At 36.6% G+C, this 19,394-nt stretch overlaps 1 protein-coding gene across 5 annotated transcripts in view; it reads left to right on the forward strand.

Annotated features, from left to right (window-relative positions):
• Window positions 1-435: 435 nt before the first annotated feature.
• The window catches only part of Usp45 (ubiquitin specific peptidase 45), an 81,379-nt gene continuing 62,420 nt past the window's right edge, over window positions 436-19,394 (forward strand). For 3 of the 5 annotated variants that reach the window (XR_009225797.1, XR_009225798.1, XM_046430967.2), the window contains exons 1-4: window positions 442-519; window positions 7,089-7,197; window positions 12,141-12,313; window positions 13,817-13,920. Coding sequence is in view for 2 of the 5 variants with exons in the window: in XM_046430967.2 (XP_046286923.1) it covers window positions 7,098-7,197; window positions 12,141-12,313; window positions 13,817-13,920 (377 nt within the window). In the remaining 3 variants the exon portion in view is untranslated. Of the gene's footprint in view, window positions 520-7,088; window positions 7,198-12,140; window positions 12,314-13,816; window positions 13,921-19,394 lie in introns of all 5 variants that reach the window. The other 2 variants (XM_046430939.2, XR_009225799.1) reach the window with 2 other exon arrangements.

Genomic DNA, 19,394 nt, shown 5'->3' on the forward strand with positions numbered 1-19,394 from the left:
TATTAAACGTGCAAGATGAGGACCACTTTAATAGATAATCCAGCTTTGAAGAAAAGTATAGGTGTAGGTCAAGAAACGTACGGTCTAGCCAGAAAGCAAGAACACAGGTTCCAGTACAGTCATTTAAAAAAAAAAAATCGTAAAATGATATATGATGAATGACAGCTTTACAGTTCAAAGAAGGGTGATGGAGGGAAGTCAGGGACTGTCCCAAAAGGCGACCAGCAAATACGGGACTCGGGTGGGAAAGTCCTGCGTTACTCCCTCCTAGCCCGTCTCGTGTCCAAGCAGCTCTGCGGAGGTACTGAACGCAGGCGCGACCCGAGCCGGCCCCGCCCCTCCACTGAACGCAGGCGCGACCCGAGCCGGCCCCGCCCCTCCACCTCTCGTCCTTTCGACGCCCCCCCCCCCCGCTCCCGGGCGGGACAACCCGGACGCCAGGCTCCGCCTCTGCCGGCTCCCAGTGGCCGCGCAGGCGCAATGACTCCTGGTTGTACTGCTGCGGCCCGGCCGGGCGGGGTGAGTTGAAGAGACGGCTTGGGGTCGCCACATCTTCTCTGTCTTCGCTTAGGCAACTCAGGCCGGCGGTGGGTGGCGGGTGGGCTGGAAGACAGGTTCCCCATGTCCACTCTCTTTCCAGATTCCCGGGGTCCCCGGGCGGTCACCGTGGGCCGTGTGAGCTCAGCCTGGCCCGCTCCGTGTCTGGGCGGCGGCAGAAGGAGCCTGGGGTCGGGGCGCGAGAGGGGCCCGCGTCCATGCTTCCTGGTGACCCCGGTGTGTGGCGGCTATACACCCTTTCGTCCTCCCAGCAGCGGTCTCTCACAGTAGTTTCTCTTGACTCACTTGGGGTGCGTTTATTAGTGACTGGAGGAAGCGAGTCGAACCACGGCTTTCTGGCAACATCGTGCATCAGGGGCTCTGGAGTCTCGCTGCCTCGATCCACATCTCTATCCTCTAGTTACCGACTCTGGGACTTCAGCATGTCAATTAACTCTCTTTCTCAAGTGTGGAATGGAGAAAATAATAGATCGTATCTCAAAGTAGTTGTGAGGGTTAAATAGGTTAAATATGAAATGTTTAGGATTGAGCGTACTACACAACAAATTGTCTTCTTCGTTCATCTTTTTGAGCCTGGGTCTCTCAAGGGAAATTGTGTCTCATTCTTTTTACCCTCACTCTGGAAAATAACAACTCAAAAATATGTGATTTTTTTTTTTAACAATATAGGCTTTCGTTTGCATAGACTGTTTAAAAACAAAACTTTCCAAATTGTAACAGGGGTTCTCTTGATGTTTTTCTTTTCCCCTAAACCTTCTGCCTGATCTTCTTTCTCCTAAACCTTCTTCCAGATCTCCTTTGCTCTAATCTTCTCCCTGATATTTTCCCTAAACTTCTTTTACCTGATATCTCCTTCCTAATCTCATTTTCCTTGAGTCACCTCTTTAAAAAACCCCTGTTCCCCATGAAGGGTAGAATCACAGCCTTTGGAACCGACTGGAGTCCTCAGTGTTTCTTCTTTGCTGGCAAAGCAATAAACCTTTTTCCTTTTTCTCAAGATCTTGTCTTCGTTGTTGGATTAGTGTGGGGGGTTAGGACTGAACTTTGGGTTACAAAACAAGTTAGCTGCATATCCTGTGTTAAAGAAAAGTTAGGTTATGCTGAAGTTGAAAACTGTAAAGTTTGATGTTTTGAAAACTACATTAGAAAAATGGCCAGAATCTATTTGTGCTGAAGAGTTAACAAAACAGACCCGAGACTGCTATTCTTCCAAGGTCCTGCTTGCAATCTTGGCCCTTGTTTGGCATCTGGGAACTTTGATTTAGGAGTGTTCAAACCTGAGTACAATTAATTTATCCTGAACACTGTGTTTCATGCCCAAATTATCAGTTTCTACAAAAATCTTGTGCTCCAAGTCTCTAATGGCCTTTCTGGGTGGAAGCATTGGATACATGTTGCTGCATATTCCTTGTTGGGGAAAGAATGCTCTGTTTCATCTCTCCAGGGAGGGGGAGAACATAAGGAAGTCTATTCGTGATTCCTCCAGACCCCACCTGTGTCTTTTTCCATTATGATCAGATTGTATATTCATATAGCATGCTATGGTGAAAGTTAGCCCTGAATAGAATATGCTGAGTCCTGTGTATCCTTCTGTCAAAGTCTCCAAATATGGGAGGAGGAGGTCTTGAAGATTGCTAATTTTGATGATAGAAAGTATTAAACTCTTATAATTGGATTTTAATTGTGTCTTTTTTCATTTTTATTTATTGCAAAACAGTATTGAATCCAGGGATGCTCTACCACTAAGCTACATCCCCAGCCCTTTAAATCAAAATTGGAAAAGAAACTACATAGAATTGCTATATTGTGGATTATTGTACAACATGATTCTATATGTTTACACATATTACATATGTCAGAAAAATAATGCAGATATTCTTTCTGTTGCTAACTTAAGTTTGAATCAGTGTTTTTTGTTGTTGTTTTTAAGTTACATGTTTTTACAAATTCTAGGTCAAATGCCTGATTCTGTGTATTATTTTGTCAGATTATCTATACGTTAATGCTCTTTTTTTTTAGCAAGAGTTTACCTGTAATATTGGGAAAAAATAACAACCATTTGCATGGGCCATTTCCCCCTAGATTCTGTTAGTAATATCTGTCTCTTCAGGACATCAAATTAAAATTGATGGAGGTAGGCTGAGGTTGTGGCTCAGCGGTAGAGCGCTTGCCTAGCACATGTGAGGCGCTGGGTTCGATCTTCAGCACCACATAAAAGTAAAAACAGATAAAAATAAAGGTATTAAAAATTGATGAAGGTAGGTTTGTAAATTTCGGGGCAGAAAGATGAGAATTGCCATCTGATTGTGTCTCTTTGACCTAAATAAAGTTGAAGACTAGGAAGTTTTTGCTAAGTGAGTGAAGAGGTGAAGGAGTTGAAGGAAGGCTTAAGGATAGTGAAAAAGGTTTGAAATATATGTGTGGAGAAGATGTAAATTAATTAAAAGGTGTAATGGATAATGTTAGACCCAGTATGCTTGCTTCTGAAACTTTCTCCAGACATGGATAAAATGATTAATTGGATTCATCTAGGATTGGATTCTGCCAGAGGGGTGATGTTGTAGTGATTAAAGCTACGCACAAATATGCTGGTTCACCTCTTTCTTGGTACCTGGTAGGGTTTGCACGCCCCCACCCATTCTTTTCCAGTTAAAGTTCAATGTAGCCAGGTAACTTGTTTTGGTCAGTGAAATATGAGCAGATGTGATGTATAGTTCCAGGTGGAGCTTTAAGAACCAGCTCTGCATTTGCAACTTCCACCTTTTCCGTGTCTGTAGGAATTTTGGTAGGAAGCATTTTCTGAGATGCTGCCTCTTTAGCGTGGACACTAAAGGAGAATAGAAGTGACTAATCAAGCAAGTTGGAAGAACTGGGAAATTGTGATCAGAGAAGGGAAAATTAGGAAATTTGGAAAGCGGAACTGAAAGCAGATGAGGAATGTTAGAGAGAGAAGGTACTTAGAGATGAGGTGGTCAAGGAACTCAAAGACTATTTTTCTGTGACCCTGAATAAAGCCCTTAATTTGTTGCAACTTGATTCAATAATGATGATTCTTTATCTAAAGAAATGGCCTTTAGCTGGGGAAGTTGAGCATATGGTCAGCAGGTATGAGGCCTGGGGTTCTGTTTCTAGCAATAAATAAATAAATAAATAGATAAATAGATAAATAAATAAATAAATAACCAACCAACCAACCAACCAACCACTAAATTATAAACTTGGAATCTCTCCCCCCCCCCCCCAATCAAGGATTGGACTCAGGGGTGCTCCACCACTGAGCCACATCCTCAGCACTATTTTGTATTTTATTTAGAGTCTGGGTCTCACTGAGTTCTGTAGGGCCTTGCTAAACTGCTGAGGCTGGCTTTGAACTTGCAATCCTCCTGTCTCAGCCTCCTGAGCCACTGGGATTTCAGGCATGTGCTGCTATGCCTGGATGAAGGCTCTCTTTCTGAAACATTAAATGATAATATTCAGAGCTAGGTGCAGTGGCATAGCCCTATAATCCCAGTAATTTGGGATACTGAAACAGGAGGATTGCCAAGCTTGAGGCCAGACTCAGCAACTTAGTGAAACCCTAAATAATTTAGCAAGACCCTGTCTCTAAATTTAAAAAAAATATGGAGGGTGGGGAATGGGGATGTGACTCAATGGTTAAGCCCCTCTTGGGTTCAAGCCCCAGTACAAAAAAAAAAAAAAATGTTTCCACATGGAAGTGATACATGCTACTTAATACAGCACAACCTGTGTAATTTAGGGAGATCCAGTCTCAAAATATATAAGCTGGTGATATAGCTCAGTGGTAGAGCACCCCTGGGGTCAATACCCAGTTTTGCAGTAAATAAACAAATATGAATGAGAATAAATATTCAGGAGTTAGTATTGAATCCAAAGATCCATTACTTTGATTATTAAAAAGTAACCACGAAAATTGTAATGTAGCTTAGTCACCTAGCAGGACAGCATTAGGTAGGTTTTAGGCTGACTACTCTAAAAGAGACTCTAAAATATAAAATTAAAAAAATAGCTTTCATCTAAAATCTTTAGAATTAACTGAGTTTTTAAGAAATATAAGTGATAGGGATAAAGGATACCATGAAGAAAGAGACAAATTCAGTGTAGGACATTATATTATATAACTTTGCCACTGAAAAAGTGTTGCATGGGCCCCCAGTAATGGCTTCAATTTGGAACTTGTTAGGCAAAAATCTTAGGTATTGTGCTAGACTCATTAAATCAGAATCCACATTTGAATAAGATCCGCAAGGTGATTTATGTGCACTGCCACTATCTTTTTAAAAAGCCAGGGTCCTTGGCAAGTATAAGGTTGGAAGAACTATTCTAGATTAAAAGATAACAGGAAAAAAAAGTATAAGAATACTAAAGAAACATAAGTAATATAAAGTACAAGCCTTGATTGAAACCTTATTTAAAAAGCCAATTATAGAAAACACTTTTGGGTCAACTAAGGAAATTAGACTAGGATAGAAGATGATATTAGAGAAGTGTTAATTTTCTTAGATATGATAATGATCTAGTTATATAGGAGTTTTTTTTTAAAATTCTTCAATGATACATGCTTAAGTATTTAGGGGTGAATTTTCATTATCTGTGCAACTTATTTTCAAATATTTCAGCAAAAAAAGAAATATGCTGCCAGGTGCAGTGGCTCATGCCTGTAATCCCAATGGCTTGGGAGGTAGAGGTAGGAGGATAGGACAGCAAGTTCAAAGCCAGCCTCAGCAACTTAGCAAGGCTCTAAGCAACTCAGTGAGACCCTGTCTCTAAATGAAATACAAAAAAGGGCTGGGGATATGGCTCAGTGGTTAAGTGCCTCTGGGTTCAATCCCTGGTACCAAAAAAAAAAAAAAAAAAAAAAAAGGAAAAACACTCATATATGTCTATATATAATTGATTTTTCAGTGAAAGAAATATAGCAAAATGTTAATAGATGTGACATCTAGATAGTATATGAGTATTCATTATACTGCTTTTTTTCTTAATTTTTTTTTTTTTTTTTTTTTAGTTGTAGTTGGGCACAATACCTTTATTTATTTATTTATTTATTTATTTATTTATTTTAATGTGCTAAGGATTGAACCCAGAGCCTCCCACATGCTAGGCAAGCGCTATACTCCTGAGCCACAACCCCAGCCCTCTGCTCTTTTAACTTTATAGATGTTTAAAATTTTTCATAATAAGTTTGAGAAAAAATGTGGTTGCTTAAAAAGATAGAAATTTATTTATTTTTCTCAGTAATCAAGCTGTAGATAGTATAGCACAGGTAGGGGACTTTGCTTGGCTTATATCTTCTAACCCTAGTCCAGTGTGATATTCCAGGAGGGACACACAAATGTTTAGTCTCCTACTTTCTCCTTGCCAGAAGGATGAGAGAAAGGACAAGAGGAGGACACATTGTCCAGAAGCAGCACTTATTTAACTTGCTGATTAAAACTTTTTTTTTTCCCCCATTCACCTAGATGTCTCATATCTGGGGATATGTCTTAGTTAAGTCTGATATAAATTACTGTAGGCTGGGTGAATAATTTTTGTTTTATTTATTTTGGTACTGGGGATTCAACCCAGGGGTGCTTTACCACTGAGCTATATCCCCAGTCCTTTTTAAATTTTTTTATTATGAGATGGGGTCTTGCTGAATTTTTGAGGGGTTTTCTAAATTGCTGAGACTGACATCAAACTTGCAATCCTCCTGACTCAGCCTCCTAAGGAACTGGGATAATAGATGTGCCTATTGCACATGGTGTCTGGGTACCTTAAACCACAAACATTTCTCAGTACTGAAGGCTGGGAAGTTCAATCAAGGTGCTGGCAGATCTGTTGTTAGCAGGGCAATTTAGATCCCTGTTAAACAGACCTATTTGTCTTGGCCATGCTCTCCTTGTGTCTTGACAGATACTAGCCTAGCTTTCTGGCTGCTTTTTATAAGATTAGGAATCTCATTTTTGAGGGCTATACCCTTATGACCTTGTTAACCTCCCAAAGCTTTCATCTTCAAGTATTCTCATTTCAACAAATGAATATGGCTTGGAGAGAGGAGGACACACAAATGTTTAGTCTATAACAAGGTAGTTGGTTAAAGTCAAATGGAATGTAACATTCGAACATTGTCTGTGTTTTTGTGGGTGTGGGCATGGTATTGGGGATCAAACCCACGGCTTCATGCATGCTAGGTGAGTACCCTACCATGGAGCTATATCCCTAGCCCATTTTTAAAAATTTGAGACAAGGTCTCACTAAGTTGCTGAGGCTGGCCTTGAACTTTAGATCCTCTTGCCTCAACCTCCCTAGTAGCTGGGATTACAGGTATGTGACACTGTGCTCGACATGTATATTAATTTGAATAAAGGTTTATTTTTTATATAGTGTTTCCATCTTTTTCCTCTGTTGTTGATTAACTAAACCAATTAAAATTGAAGCCATTGCAGTTTTCATGTGTGTGAAATAAAATATATAAAATTTCAGTTTTGAAGATTAAAGTATATTCATTTTTTTTCCTTAAATCTTTTCAGTAATAACAGATGCGGGTAAAAGATCCATCCAAAGTTTTATCTGAGAAAGGCAAAAGAAATAAAAGGCCTTCGATACCTCATGATGAAGATTCTTCAGATGACATTGCTGGTAAATTATGATATCTAGCATCCCAAATGGTATTGGAGAAAAGAAGTAACAATGCATATTTTTAATTGATGATCCATTACTGTTTATTTTCACTGTTTCTGTATAAAGTTGAGGATTGTCTAATTTCAAGCTCTGATTGTTTTTTCTTGTTGTTGTTTTTTTGTGGTGCTGGGGATTGAACCCAGAGCCTTGTGCATGTGAGGCAAGCACCCTATCAACTGATCTATATCCCCAACCCTCTGATTGGGTTTTTATTGGAATTTTTGTTTAGCTTATAAAGTAAATAAGAATTAGTGCTTTTTTTTTTTTTTTTTTTTGGTTCCTTTTTATAGTCTCCAAGCCAATAGAGAATGGGCAGATAGTGACCCTTTAGGTCTGTTGACTTTACAACTTGGTTTTCTCTGAAGCCTCATACCTTATGTTTTGGTGTCTGATGGTTTTCTTCATTTCCTCGCAGGTTATCTCTCCATTTATAAATAAGTTTTATTTTGTCCATTTTAAATGTTAGTGCTTCAAGATGGCTAGCTTGCGGGGCTGTCATTAGAGCTCAGTAGTAGAGCACTTGCCTCATGTGAGACCCTGGGCTTGATCCTCAGCGCCAAGTAAAAATAAGTAAATAAAAATAAAGATATTGTGTCCATCTACAACTAAAAAAAAAAAAAAAAAAAAGGATGGCTAGCTTGCTATAGTGAAGGAAGTCTGAATTTTTTAAAAAAAAATTTTTAATAACTTTATTTATTTACTTTTTATGTGGTGCTAAGGATCGACCCCAGGGCCTCACCCCTGTTAGGCAAGTGCTACAGCCCCAGCCCCTGAATTGTTCTTTTTTTTTTTTTTTTTATTGTTGTTGTTACTGTTGTTTGTGGTGCTTGGGGTGGAACCCAGAACCTCAGGTATGCTGGGCAAGCACTCTAGCACTGAGCTATACCCCTTGCTCCTGATTATTATTACGTTAGTTCTCTTTTGATGGTTTTCCACAGTTATCACTTTCTCAGATTCTCTAAAATTCTTTAAAATTCTTATTTCCTTTTCATTCTGCTTGCTGTTTTCATTTTTTCCCTTTATTGTCTGCCACAGTGTTTGTTTTATCTTATGTTCTTTTTAGTTTAGCCTTCATTTTTATGGTTTCATTTGTTTTTAATTCTACTTCTTTCTTGAACTGTGCCAGTCCCTTCGTATTATTTTGCCATCTTTTTCTAGAGTGGTTGTTTCTATTTTGTTTTTTATTTCATGGCAGCAATTGCTTTGCTGTTCGTTTTTCCCTTTTTTCTTTTCCCTTATCATAGAATCTGTGGCTTTGATTTCTCTTCGATTACTCATTCTTTGATGTAGGATTGCTTTTCTTGGATGAACTAGTTTTAGAATATTTTTATAAGAAAGTGTTGTGATTTGGATGAATGTTTAATAAGGAACCCATGCATGTTAATCTTGTGGTCCCCAGGGTGGCACTCTTTGGAGGTAGCATGCAGTGGGAAGTTCTTAAGTAATTAGTGACATGCTCTAGGGGCTGTGGGTCCCTAGCCCATCCTCTTTCTTCTTGCTTCTTGTCTCAAGAGGTAAGTAGTTTGCTCTGCTACATGCTTTCACCATGTTGTTCCAACTCCTGTCCAGAGACCCAAAGCAGTGAAGCCACTTACTTTTGGACTGGAACTTCCAGAACCATGAGCAAAAGTAAACCTTTTATCATTATAAGTTAATTAATTTGTTATTATAAGTTAATTCTCTCAGGTATTTGACTAATACAGGGGTGAGAACTTTGTTGAGTCCTATCTAGTTTTGACTTTGAGATCATATCATAGCCTTTACTTTTTTGTGGCTAAGAGGGTTATGCAATCCTAGTTTTTTTCAGAACTAAAATACCTCTTCTCCCTAACTGCCATAGAGACAATACAATTTCCTGATAATATGTTTTGCTTTCTTTTTTTTCACTTAATGAACGAGAAATTCCTTTCTTTTCAAAACAAAATTGGATATGGGGAGCTCCTGCCACTGTTGTTAATGTGTAGCTATTTAGATTTTGCTATGTATCTAAGAAGCATATGTTTATGAAATCTACAGCTGCATTATTCTCTCTGCTTTCTTCTATGTGCACTTCTATCTGATATCTACTGCTTTGAGATGTGAGCCCTGCCACTTAATTCATGACTTGGGACTTCAGCTATCTCCTGTTTTCTTCCCATTCTTACTGCCTTTTGAAAATTTCTGGGTGAAAAAGAGGGAAGTGTCTATTTTTATGATAGCATTTTCAAATTTGAAAAATTTCTTTAAATTTTTTCTTAATATTTTAAATTGAAAACAAAGATTTCAGTTATTGTTTTTGATTTGTTTAATGTAAAAACACTTAGACTTTAATCTAATTTTATATTCATGGATCCCTAAGGATTTATTTTTCATTATACAGTGAAACTAATTATAATAAACTGAAGAAATTTACTTATTAAAATAAAGGAATTTTTTTAACTTATTCTTCCCAGAAGAGATAGTGAATACTGTTTAAACAGCAGTTACTTACTATAGGAAGATTTTAGGCTGGAAAATTCAGTGCTGGAAATGGAACCCAGGCCTTGCACATGACAAGCACTCTATATACTGAGCTATATTCCAGCTCCTGGTTGAGATCTTTAAAAGCTAATAGATTTAATTTAGGTCCTGGAAACTTTTTGAGTTCACTTATCTCCGAAATCCTTAATAGTTTTAATTTTAAAAGTCTGAATAGTACAATCAGAGAATGTTTAAATTGTACCCTGGGTGGATCCCATTTTAGAGATTATGTAGAAAGGTATGTAGAATGGTTTTCCCCTTAGAATTTTGAAATATAAAGTTCAAACAAAGCAATGACATTTGGTAAATCATTTTTAGATCCTTTACATGCTGCTTATTCATCAATCTTCCCCAGAATTATTCTTTCCTTGGTGGCACGGGTGTTTGTTTTTGAGAGACACAACTGACTTCAGAATTACTTCTTTTATATTTGTTTATATAGCTTGCTATTGATATAAAATTAGAATTTTTAATGTTTCATTCATATTTACATATGATTTTTGTGATTATATTTTATTACAAATTACTTATCATATTCTTAGTCTTCAGGATGAAAGAGAATTAATGCATAGTTCCATTAACTAACTTGTTTCTAGTTAATTAGCAGGTTAAAAAAAAAAGACTGCTTTGCATTTAGAAAGTGAAATGCCCATACTTCTCTTTTTCCTTTTTCAGTTACTTATTCTTTCTTTTTTTGATTTTGGTAGATAGTTATAGTTTTGATGTATGAATATCTGAGGTAGAGTGTTCAGGTATTTGAGAGAAATGGAGTGTAACTGTGCCCTTGGGAGAAGAGCAGTTACTTGAGGACTTAAAAATGTATTTGCCTAGGGGGTTGTGGCTCAGTGGTAGAGAGCTTGCCTAGGATGTGTGAGGTATCTCCTATAAATAAATAAAATAAAGGTCCATTGAAAACTAAAAAAAATGTATTTGCCTAGTTTTGGCCAAAATATCTCCAAACGGAGCACACAGTAGAAGCTGTTATAAAGGATCATTTGAGAGCAAACAAAATAATTTGTTCTTTGAAAATATTCATTAAGGAGAATCCTGAGAACTCTGGGTTCTTTAAATTATACCATTGTTCCTCTTTCTTCTTTTTCCCAACAATGATGAAAATAGCAACATAGCAAAGCTAATATATGTAAAATGATTTTATATATGTATTCCCCCACCCTCCTTTTTTTTTCAATACTAGGGATCATCCTGGGCTTTGTGTAGCTAGGCAAACTTGCTCTACCACTAAACCATATCCCCAGCCCTCTTTTTGGTGCTAGAAATTGAGTTCAGGATCCTGTACATGCTAAGCTGCCACCAAGCTACACTTCCAACCCCTGTATGTGTATCTTAATGGATAGAAAATAGTAAAAAATGCTTGACACATAGTAGCCATTCAATAAATAATCTCCTTTTGTTTTTATTTTTGAACTCATGTTAAATTTGTAGGAAGATACAAAGAAACACAGTGTTTTAATCAGCTGTTTTCCCACTGTGACTAAAAGACCCAACCAGAACAATTATAGAGGAGGAAAAGTTTATTTGGGGGAAAAGTTTGTTTGGGGGCTCATGGTTTCAGAGGTCTCAGTCGATAGACAGCTCCATTCCTTGGGGCTGGAGATGAGGCAGAACAACATGGTGGAAGAGTGTGGCAAGGGGAAACAGTTCACATGATGATCAGGAATCAGAAAAAAAGGTCCTCACTTGCCAAATACAAATATACAAAAGCCCCACTTAATTCAGCCCCACCCCATGTGCCTTCAGTCACCACTCAGATGATGGGATTAACTTAATCCCATCAGATGGTTGATTCACTGAGTTAAGATTTTTGTAAATCATTCATTTTTTCTCTTAAACCTTACATGGTCTCACATGTGAGCTTTTGGGGGATACCTCACATCCAAACCATAACATACAGTGAGGTCCCATTCATCTGTCACTCAGCCTTCCCTGATGTTAGCATCTTATATTGATTTAGTACAGTATCCAAACCAGTTGTATAATCCTTAGTTTATTCAGATTTTACCAGATGATGATGATGATGATGATGATGATGATGGTGGTGGTGTGTGTATGTGTGTGTGTGTCTGCAGTTTTATTACATGTGGAGCTTTGCATATTTCAAGGAATTTGACTGTACCACTCTCACCACCACTCTGTGTGTTACCCATTTATATCCACCCCCTTCTTTGTTTCTATTCCCTAATTTGTTCAACTCCCGAATTGTTAATTCACAGATGTTATATAAATGGATTTGTGTAACATGTGTCCTTCTGATTTATTTCATTTTTGAATCCCTTTGCTTTTTAGTTAACAGCATTTTAATGCTATGGACTTTGCCTTCCTAATAATAGCAGTAGTATAGCCAAGAAAAAAAAAAAGTTCACATTTTGTTTCATCTTGTTCAGGAGGTTTAACTTGCCAACATGTAAGTCATGCTGTTAGTGTGAATCATGTGAAGAGAGCAGTAGCTGAGAATCTATGGTCAGTTTGTTCAGAATGTTTAAAGGAAAGAAGATTCTATGAAGGACAGCCAGTACTTTCTTCAGATACTTGGTTGTGCCTCAAGTGTGGTTTTCAGGTAAGAAAAGTATTATTTATAGTGAGTATGTTTTATACCTTTCCTTAAATGCTTACTGTGAGTGGGACATAGTCATGCCTAGGACTTAAGTTTATCCCATTCTTAGATTGAAACTTTCCAGAAATAAACTTGGAAATGTTTTAGGTAAAGTAAGATATATGATATGTTCAGAAAGTAATTGTGTTGTTCATAAATATTTGAAAAGGGAATCTCACTCACTTGTGATAGTTCTTATTTCTGGACCTTTTAATCCTTTAACCTTTTGTTTTTACTTAGGAAAGGGATCCAACTTTTTAGATTCATTTTCCACTCTCAAAGATTATTCTGCTTTTTTAAAAAAAGTTTAGATAACTTGAGTATATCTAGAAGTTTAGAAGTTATTGTTATCTATAATAAAATAATATTCTAATTAAATTAAAAATGTGTACTTAGGGGAAAAAAAAATAGCAGTCTCTATTATCTCAAATAGAAGTCCAGAAGTTGGGCCCCTTCATGGTTAGTTATTTCAAGAGAAAAAAATAGTAAAGGCTGAGGCTTCTATTTTTCTGCTGGGCTGTATCTAATTTTACAGTTTCAAGATGACTGAAGATACTTTTTTTTTTTTTTTTTTTAATATTTATTTTTTAGTTCTCAGTGGACACAACATCTTTGTTTGTATGTGGTGCTGAGGATCGAACCCGGGCCGCTCGCATACCAGGCGAGCGCGCTACCGCTTGAGCCACATCCCCAGCCCGACTGAAGATACTTTAGGCATTATGAATCACAGAAATTGCCAAAGCTCATAAAGAGGGGGAAAGAATATATCCCTTACATTTTTTCTTTTTTTGGTACCAGGAATTGAACCCAGAGGCACTTTGCAACTGAGTCACATCCCAGCCCTTTTTATATTTTATTTTGAGAGAGGTCTCACTGAATTGCTTAGGGCCTTGCTATGTTGCTAAGGCTGTCTTTGAACTTGTGATCCTCCTTGCCTCAGCCTCCTAGCCACCGCACCAAGCCTATCCCTTTCCTTTTAAACATATATACAACTTCCCCAGAAATATCCATCAGACTTGACTCTCTCTCAAGTTATGTTAGCAAGAATTATAGTATATCATTTCTTTACTTAACTAAGTGGAGGAAATTATTATGTTTGGTCTGTGTCTCATTAGTTCACAGAGGGGCTGCAGTGGAAATGTATACAGGAGTAGGGAATATATTTGGGGAGGGGCACTACTGACCTACCAGGATGATCTGCGTCCCACACTATGCAAGACAATAAATAAATTTCTAAATGATAGGGAAATTAACTTTGCTTATGATTGTTTTAGGCAAATACTATATCATGAAAAGTAAATTAGTCTCTACAAAAATTAAATTTAATAAGAATCTATTGCTTTCTGAAACAGTTCCCCTTTGCTTGGAAGTTAAGACAATTTTTTTGTATTTTTGAGTACAGGTTAAGTTTTGACTAATTCAAAACAAACTGTGTAAATCATACAAATAGTATTCTGTCATTTTCAGGGATGTGGTCAAAATTCAGAAAGCCAGCACTCACTGAAGCATTTCAAGAGTTTCAGAGCAGAGTCCCATTGTATTATAATTAGTCTGAGCACGTGGATTATATGGTAAGTTAAATTTTGTTAGTACTGGTGTAAACAAACCAAAAACCAAGATCTTTTTCTTTGAGCTTTATAAGGTAACATAAAGATGTAATACCCATATATGCTATTTAAACCTGAACACAGTCTATAGAAGTTTTTGTTTTTTGGGGAAAGGCCTAGGAGTTGAACCCAGGGCCTTGATCATGCTAGGCAAGTGCTCTACCACTGAGCTACCTCCCCAGTACCCTCCCCCTTTGTAACAATCTTGAGAGAGGGTCTGGCTAGATTGCCCAGGCTAGTCTGTAACTTGAGATCCTCCTCCCTTATCTTCCTGAGTATGTGAGATTATAGGCATGTTTCACCATGCCTAGTTCATAGGATAATTATAGAAAATCACTGTTACCCATGAACATAAAATTTAAATGAGGGGAAAAATCTATTTTTTTCCTACTTTTCTCTATCATTTTCCTTATACCATAAAGAAAAATTCTGTCTGGTAGAGTTTTCATAATTGACGTGTTACAGAATTCTGGAGTTTTAGTGAAGGAAGTTACTTCAAGCAGTCCAGGTGATTTGGTGATTTCTATAGTGAAAGGGAAAGCCTGAGCTTAAGTATTTTATAAGAACTTCTCAGGCGACTCTGCTACTTAACCCTGGTAGACCTCCTAGTCAGTTTCTTCATTTTATTTGTAAGGAAACTGAGTACCATTTAATTTTTGTTTGGTTACAAAGTAAAAATTTAGGCACCAAAATGAGTTTTTTTATTCCCTAATGTGTTACCAGCATACCATATGTTTTAGTGGTGTAAGTGAGACACTTTTGTTAAACCATGATGCAAAAAAAAAAAAGACCACCAACTCCAATTTAAATCAAATTAAAGCAAGCTTGTAATTCTAACCGGCTGGGGCTGTCTCTCCTGAAACCCATGGGAATAGAAGACAGCCCTCCAGCTCTCTAGGAGCATAGTTTTATAGCACCAAAATGTTGCAAAAGTGGGGGGTCTTGAGAACTTAACAGATAACAGGATTTTGACAAGCATAATACAAAGGCAGGTAGTAGGTTAATGGTCTAAATGGTTCAGCACTTAGGGAGTAAATTTAGATCCCAACACCAGAATTTATGAGGCGCCACTAGAGTTTCAGAGAGGGTCGTTATCTGCCCAGGGAAAGCCAGAATTTATGAGGTGCCACTAAAGTTTCAGAGAGGGTTGTTACCTGGTCAGGGAAAGCCAGGCATGGGTGAGTTCAAGGCATGGGCAGGTATTCCAAGCAAGTTTAGAAATTGCAGTACTTTATAGTAAAGGCAAAAAATTAACTTTTTATGCCTTTGTGACAAGATGGCTCCCAATCTTATGAGGGAATTAGGCTGGGTTTATCACTTTCCCTGTATTTTACAACAATAATCTTCTAACTGGAGTCTGTAGCCTCAGGGTCCCTTGAATGTATTTTCTGGAGTTTTCAAATTTTAAGACAAACATTTTAACTTATGTATGATTTTAGGATTCCAAAATTAATACAAAGATATTTTTGCTCATTTTGGTGTTTGCTGCATTTTTGATTTTTTTGTTTGTTTGTTTTCGTTGTTGTTGTTGGGAGTCTGAGGAAAGAGTAGAGAGAACTTAAATGAGGGGAAAAAGTATGTAAATGTAAATGATGCATTGGAGTTAAGCGACAAGGAGATGATGTCATAGTATTGCAGCTAAATAAAGATTTTACTGTGGTCATGTCACATTGTGTGATGCATCAGAATCACCTGGAATATTTTTTAAGACAGATTTCTGGGTCCCAGGCCTAGAGATTGTGATTTAGTAGTCTGGGGTGGGGCCTGAGAGTTTGCATGCCCAGCAAGTTCCTAAGTGTTGCCAGTACTGCTGGTCCAGGAACCACAGTTTGAGAACCACTGAAATTAAAGGGAAAAAAAAAAAGAATTGCCAGGAAAATTGGTAAAATAGGCTCATCTCAAATCAATCTGCTCTGTTGTAAGTACTGTATGAATTGTGGTTTTAATTTTTAGCCAAGTAGACTTAGCCAGCATAATAAATTAGTGTTAGTTTTAACTTATTTGGGTTTGTGATTTTATTTTTACATTTAATTATCTAATTTATTTTGTTTTTATAGTTATATGAGTTTGGGTGTGTGTTACAATTATAATGAAAATAACTAAAGTCATATTTGAAAGTCTATAGAATTATTTTCCTATGAAAGAAGATATTCAAGTTTGTCAAATATAATTATAGGAATTTAAATGTTGTCCTATTTTAGTTTTTCTAATTTTTTTCTTTTTATTATTATTTTTTACTTGTTCTAATTAGTTATACATGATAGCAGAATGCATTTCAATTCATTGTATACAAATGGAGCACAACTTGACATTTCTCTGGTTGTACACGATGTAGAGTCATACCACATGTACTCGTTTTTCTAATTTTTTTTTTAAAGGAGAGAGAGAGAGAGAGAGAAGAGAGAGAGAGAGAGAATGAATCTTTTTTGTAGATGGCACAACACAATGCCTTTATTTTTATGTGGTGCTGAGAATCGAACCCGGGTCCCGCTAAGTGAGCGCTCTACTGCTGAGCCACAATCCCAGCCCCATCATTTTTCTAATTCTTAAGCAATAAAAAACAATGATTTTAGTAGAATACTTTACTAGTTTGGATTAGAGGAAAGCCAACCTGAATTAGAGAAAAAATCTGAACTGTATAAAAAGGAAAGGTAAATCACAGACTTTGTAATTTAATTACTGCTAACAAGGTTAAGGTTGCTAGATAGTGGATATAATACTACTCAAAGCACAGTGGTTCTTACCTCTGATTTCACATTAGAATCATACTGGAGGATTTTGAAAAATCTGTAGGTACCAATGGTCTTTTCTTAAATAACATCTATTAAATCAGGGTTCTGTATTTTTTTAGTTTTGTTGGTGACTATGAAGCCTAAACAGAGTGAAGAAGCAGTACTTAAAGTTAACATATAAACATTTAAAGTATTCAAAAGTTTGTTGATGGAACATTTATTTCCTTTGTATTCTTGTTACATTACTGATTTATGAGCCCTCCTATTTCACATTCTCATCTGTAAAAAGAAAATATATGAAGATAATCTATTTTTTTTAAAGAAAGAGAGAGAGAGAGAGAGAGAGAGAGAGAGAGAGAGAGAGAGAGAGAGAGAGTTAATATTTTTAGTTTTCGGCGGACACAACATCTTTGTTTGTATGTGGTGCTGAGGATTGAACCCGGGCTGCACGCATGCCAGGTGAGCGCACTACCGCTTGAGCCACATCCCCAGCCCATGAAGATAATCTATTTTTAAAAGTAATTCTTTTGTGATTTTATGAGGAATTAAACCAGATAATGCATGCAAATTTAGAACAGACTCTGGTATATAGTAGGTGCTCAATTAAAATTTGGGGGGTTATTTTTAGTGGAAACTAGAATTAAATTATTCTGAGCTCTCTCTTTTCTCCAAATTCACCATATCATCTTGACTTTTTATTTTTTTTGTACTGGGGATTTAACCCAGGGTGCTTTACCACTGAGTCACCAATCCAGTCCTTTTTATTTTTTATTTTGATTCAGGGTCTTACAAAGTTGCTTAGAGCACTACTAAGTTGCTGAGGCTGGCTTAGAACTTGTGATCCTCCTCCCTCAACCTCCAGAATTACTGGGATTGATCCTCCTCCCTCAGTCTCCAGATTTGTTGGATTATAGGTGTGTGTCACCACACCCAGCCCATGTTGGCTTTATTTACTTGCTTTTTTTTTTTTTTTTAATACTTTCAAAGTTAGTATATTCTATAGCAAGTAAAACAAATCACAATAACAGTAAAAATTTCTTTATATTTTATTATTTGGAAAATGAAAATATTTTACATTTTGTTATTTATTTTGGGCACCAGGAATTGAACCCAGGGGCACTTAACCACGGAGCCACACCCCTATCCCTTTTTTGTTTTTTAGTTAGAGACAGGGATTTGCTGTATTGCTTGGGGCCTCATTAAGTTGCTGAGGCTTCCTTTGAACTTGCAGTCCTCCTGCCTTAGCCTCCCAAGTCACTGGGATTACAGGTGTGTGCCACCAAACCCAGCTCCATATATTTTGTTATTTTTGACAATAGTTAAATGAATAAATATTGGGTACCTATTAAAATGTAAGTTTTGTATTGTAATTAAATTGTTTAAATTCCTCCATGGTTTATTGAAAGATAATGTTTTTAGGAATGTTTTCTGTGACTTCTTTTTTCTTTCTAGTAATAGAGTGGGAACTCAGTAAAAACTGAATTTTGAATGCTTTTTATAAAAGAAACCCAAATCTAGCTTATAGCCATTAATAATCTCAGGACCACTAATAATTAAAGAGACAAGATTGAATATGTAAGGTAGTGTTTGGTAAAACCCATCATGTTTATAAAACAGTTTCAAACACATATTCTTATTTGATCATTGGATCCATGAAGATAAAGGAAACAGGTAAGGGCAATATAAAGAAAAAAAACATCTTAAGGGGCTGGGGATATAGCTCAATTGGTAGAATGCTTGCCTAGCATGCACAAGGCCCTGGGTTCAATCCCTAGCACCACCAAAAAAAAAAAAAAAAAAAAAAGAAGAAACATCTTAATGCTTTAGGCACTAATAAAGAAACTTAATTGAGAATAGTTTTCTGAAATGTAATGTGCTTTAAAAAATCTCTTTCCTAATTTCTTACCTCTGAATAAGCCCTAAATTTAAAAAGTTTTGTCTTTCTTATATCCAGAGATAACCAAAAAATGTCTCTTACTAAACATTGGAAAATATCTCCTAGGGTGCACAATTGGTTCAAGTCGAGAATCACTAACACACCTTGCCTGCTCCTCCCTTCCTATGATAGTTATTTTGATACTTAACCTCTCCTGCATCCTTTATGTCTAATTCATTACTGTTTCTACCTGAAAATATAATTAAGTATGTTCATTTCTTTCCAGATTCACATTACTATGCTGATCTTGCTGTTCCCATTACCTTTCAATTTAGTTTATCACATTAGTTGAAGTGAATATATTTATTTATTTATATTTGTATTTTAATTATGTAAATATTTTATATTATATTTATTTATATTTTTGCCTTGTACATGCTACCAAGTGAGCTATATCCCCAGCCTCTTAAGATGTTTTTTCTTTGTACCTGTTTCCTTTATCTTCATGGATCCAATGATCACATAAGAATATGTGTTTGAAACTTTTATAAACATAATGGGTTATATCGTTATATTTATATTTATAAATATAAATTAGGTCTTATTACTATCCTACTTAAAACATCCTCATAACATTCTATTACACTTAAGGAAAACTATCAGACTTTTTTTTTTTTTATTTCCCTGAAGTACAGGGGATTGAACTCAAGGATTCTTGAGCATACTAAGCAAGCTGTCTTTCAATGAGCTATACCCTGTCTCTACAAAACTTTTATGTCAACTCAGAGGCTCTGTATAAACTATTCCCTGTCTCTAGACTTACCTAATGC

Source organism: Marmota monax, unplaced genomic scaffold (assembly GCF_021218885.2).
Source record: "Marmota monax isolate L192 unplaced genomic scaffold, Marmota_monax_Labrador192_F-V1.1 WCK01_AAM20220418_F8-fsc00013, whole genome shotgun sequence".
Lineage (NCBI taxonomy): Eukaryota > Metazoa > Chordata > Mammalia > Rodentia > Sciuridae > Marmota > Marmota monax.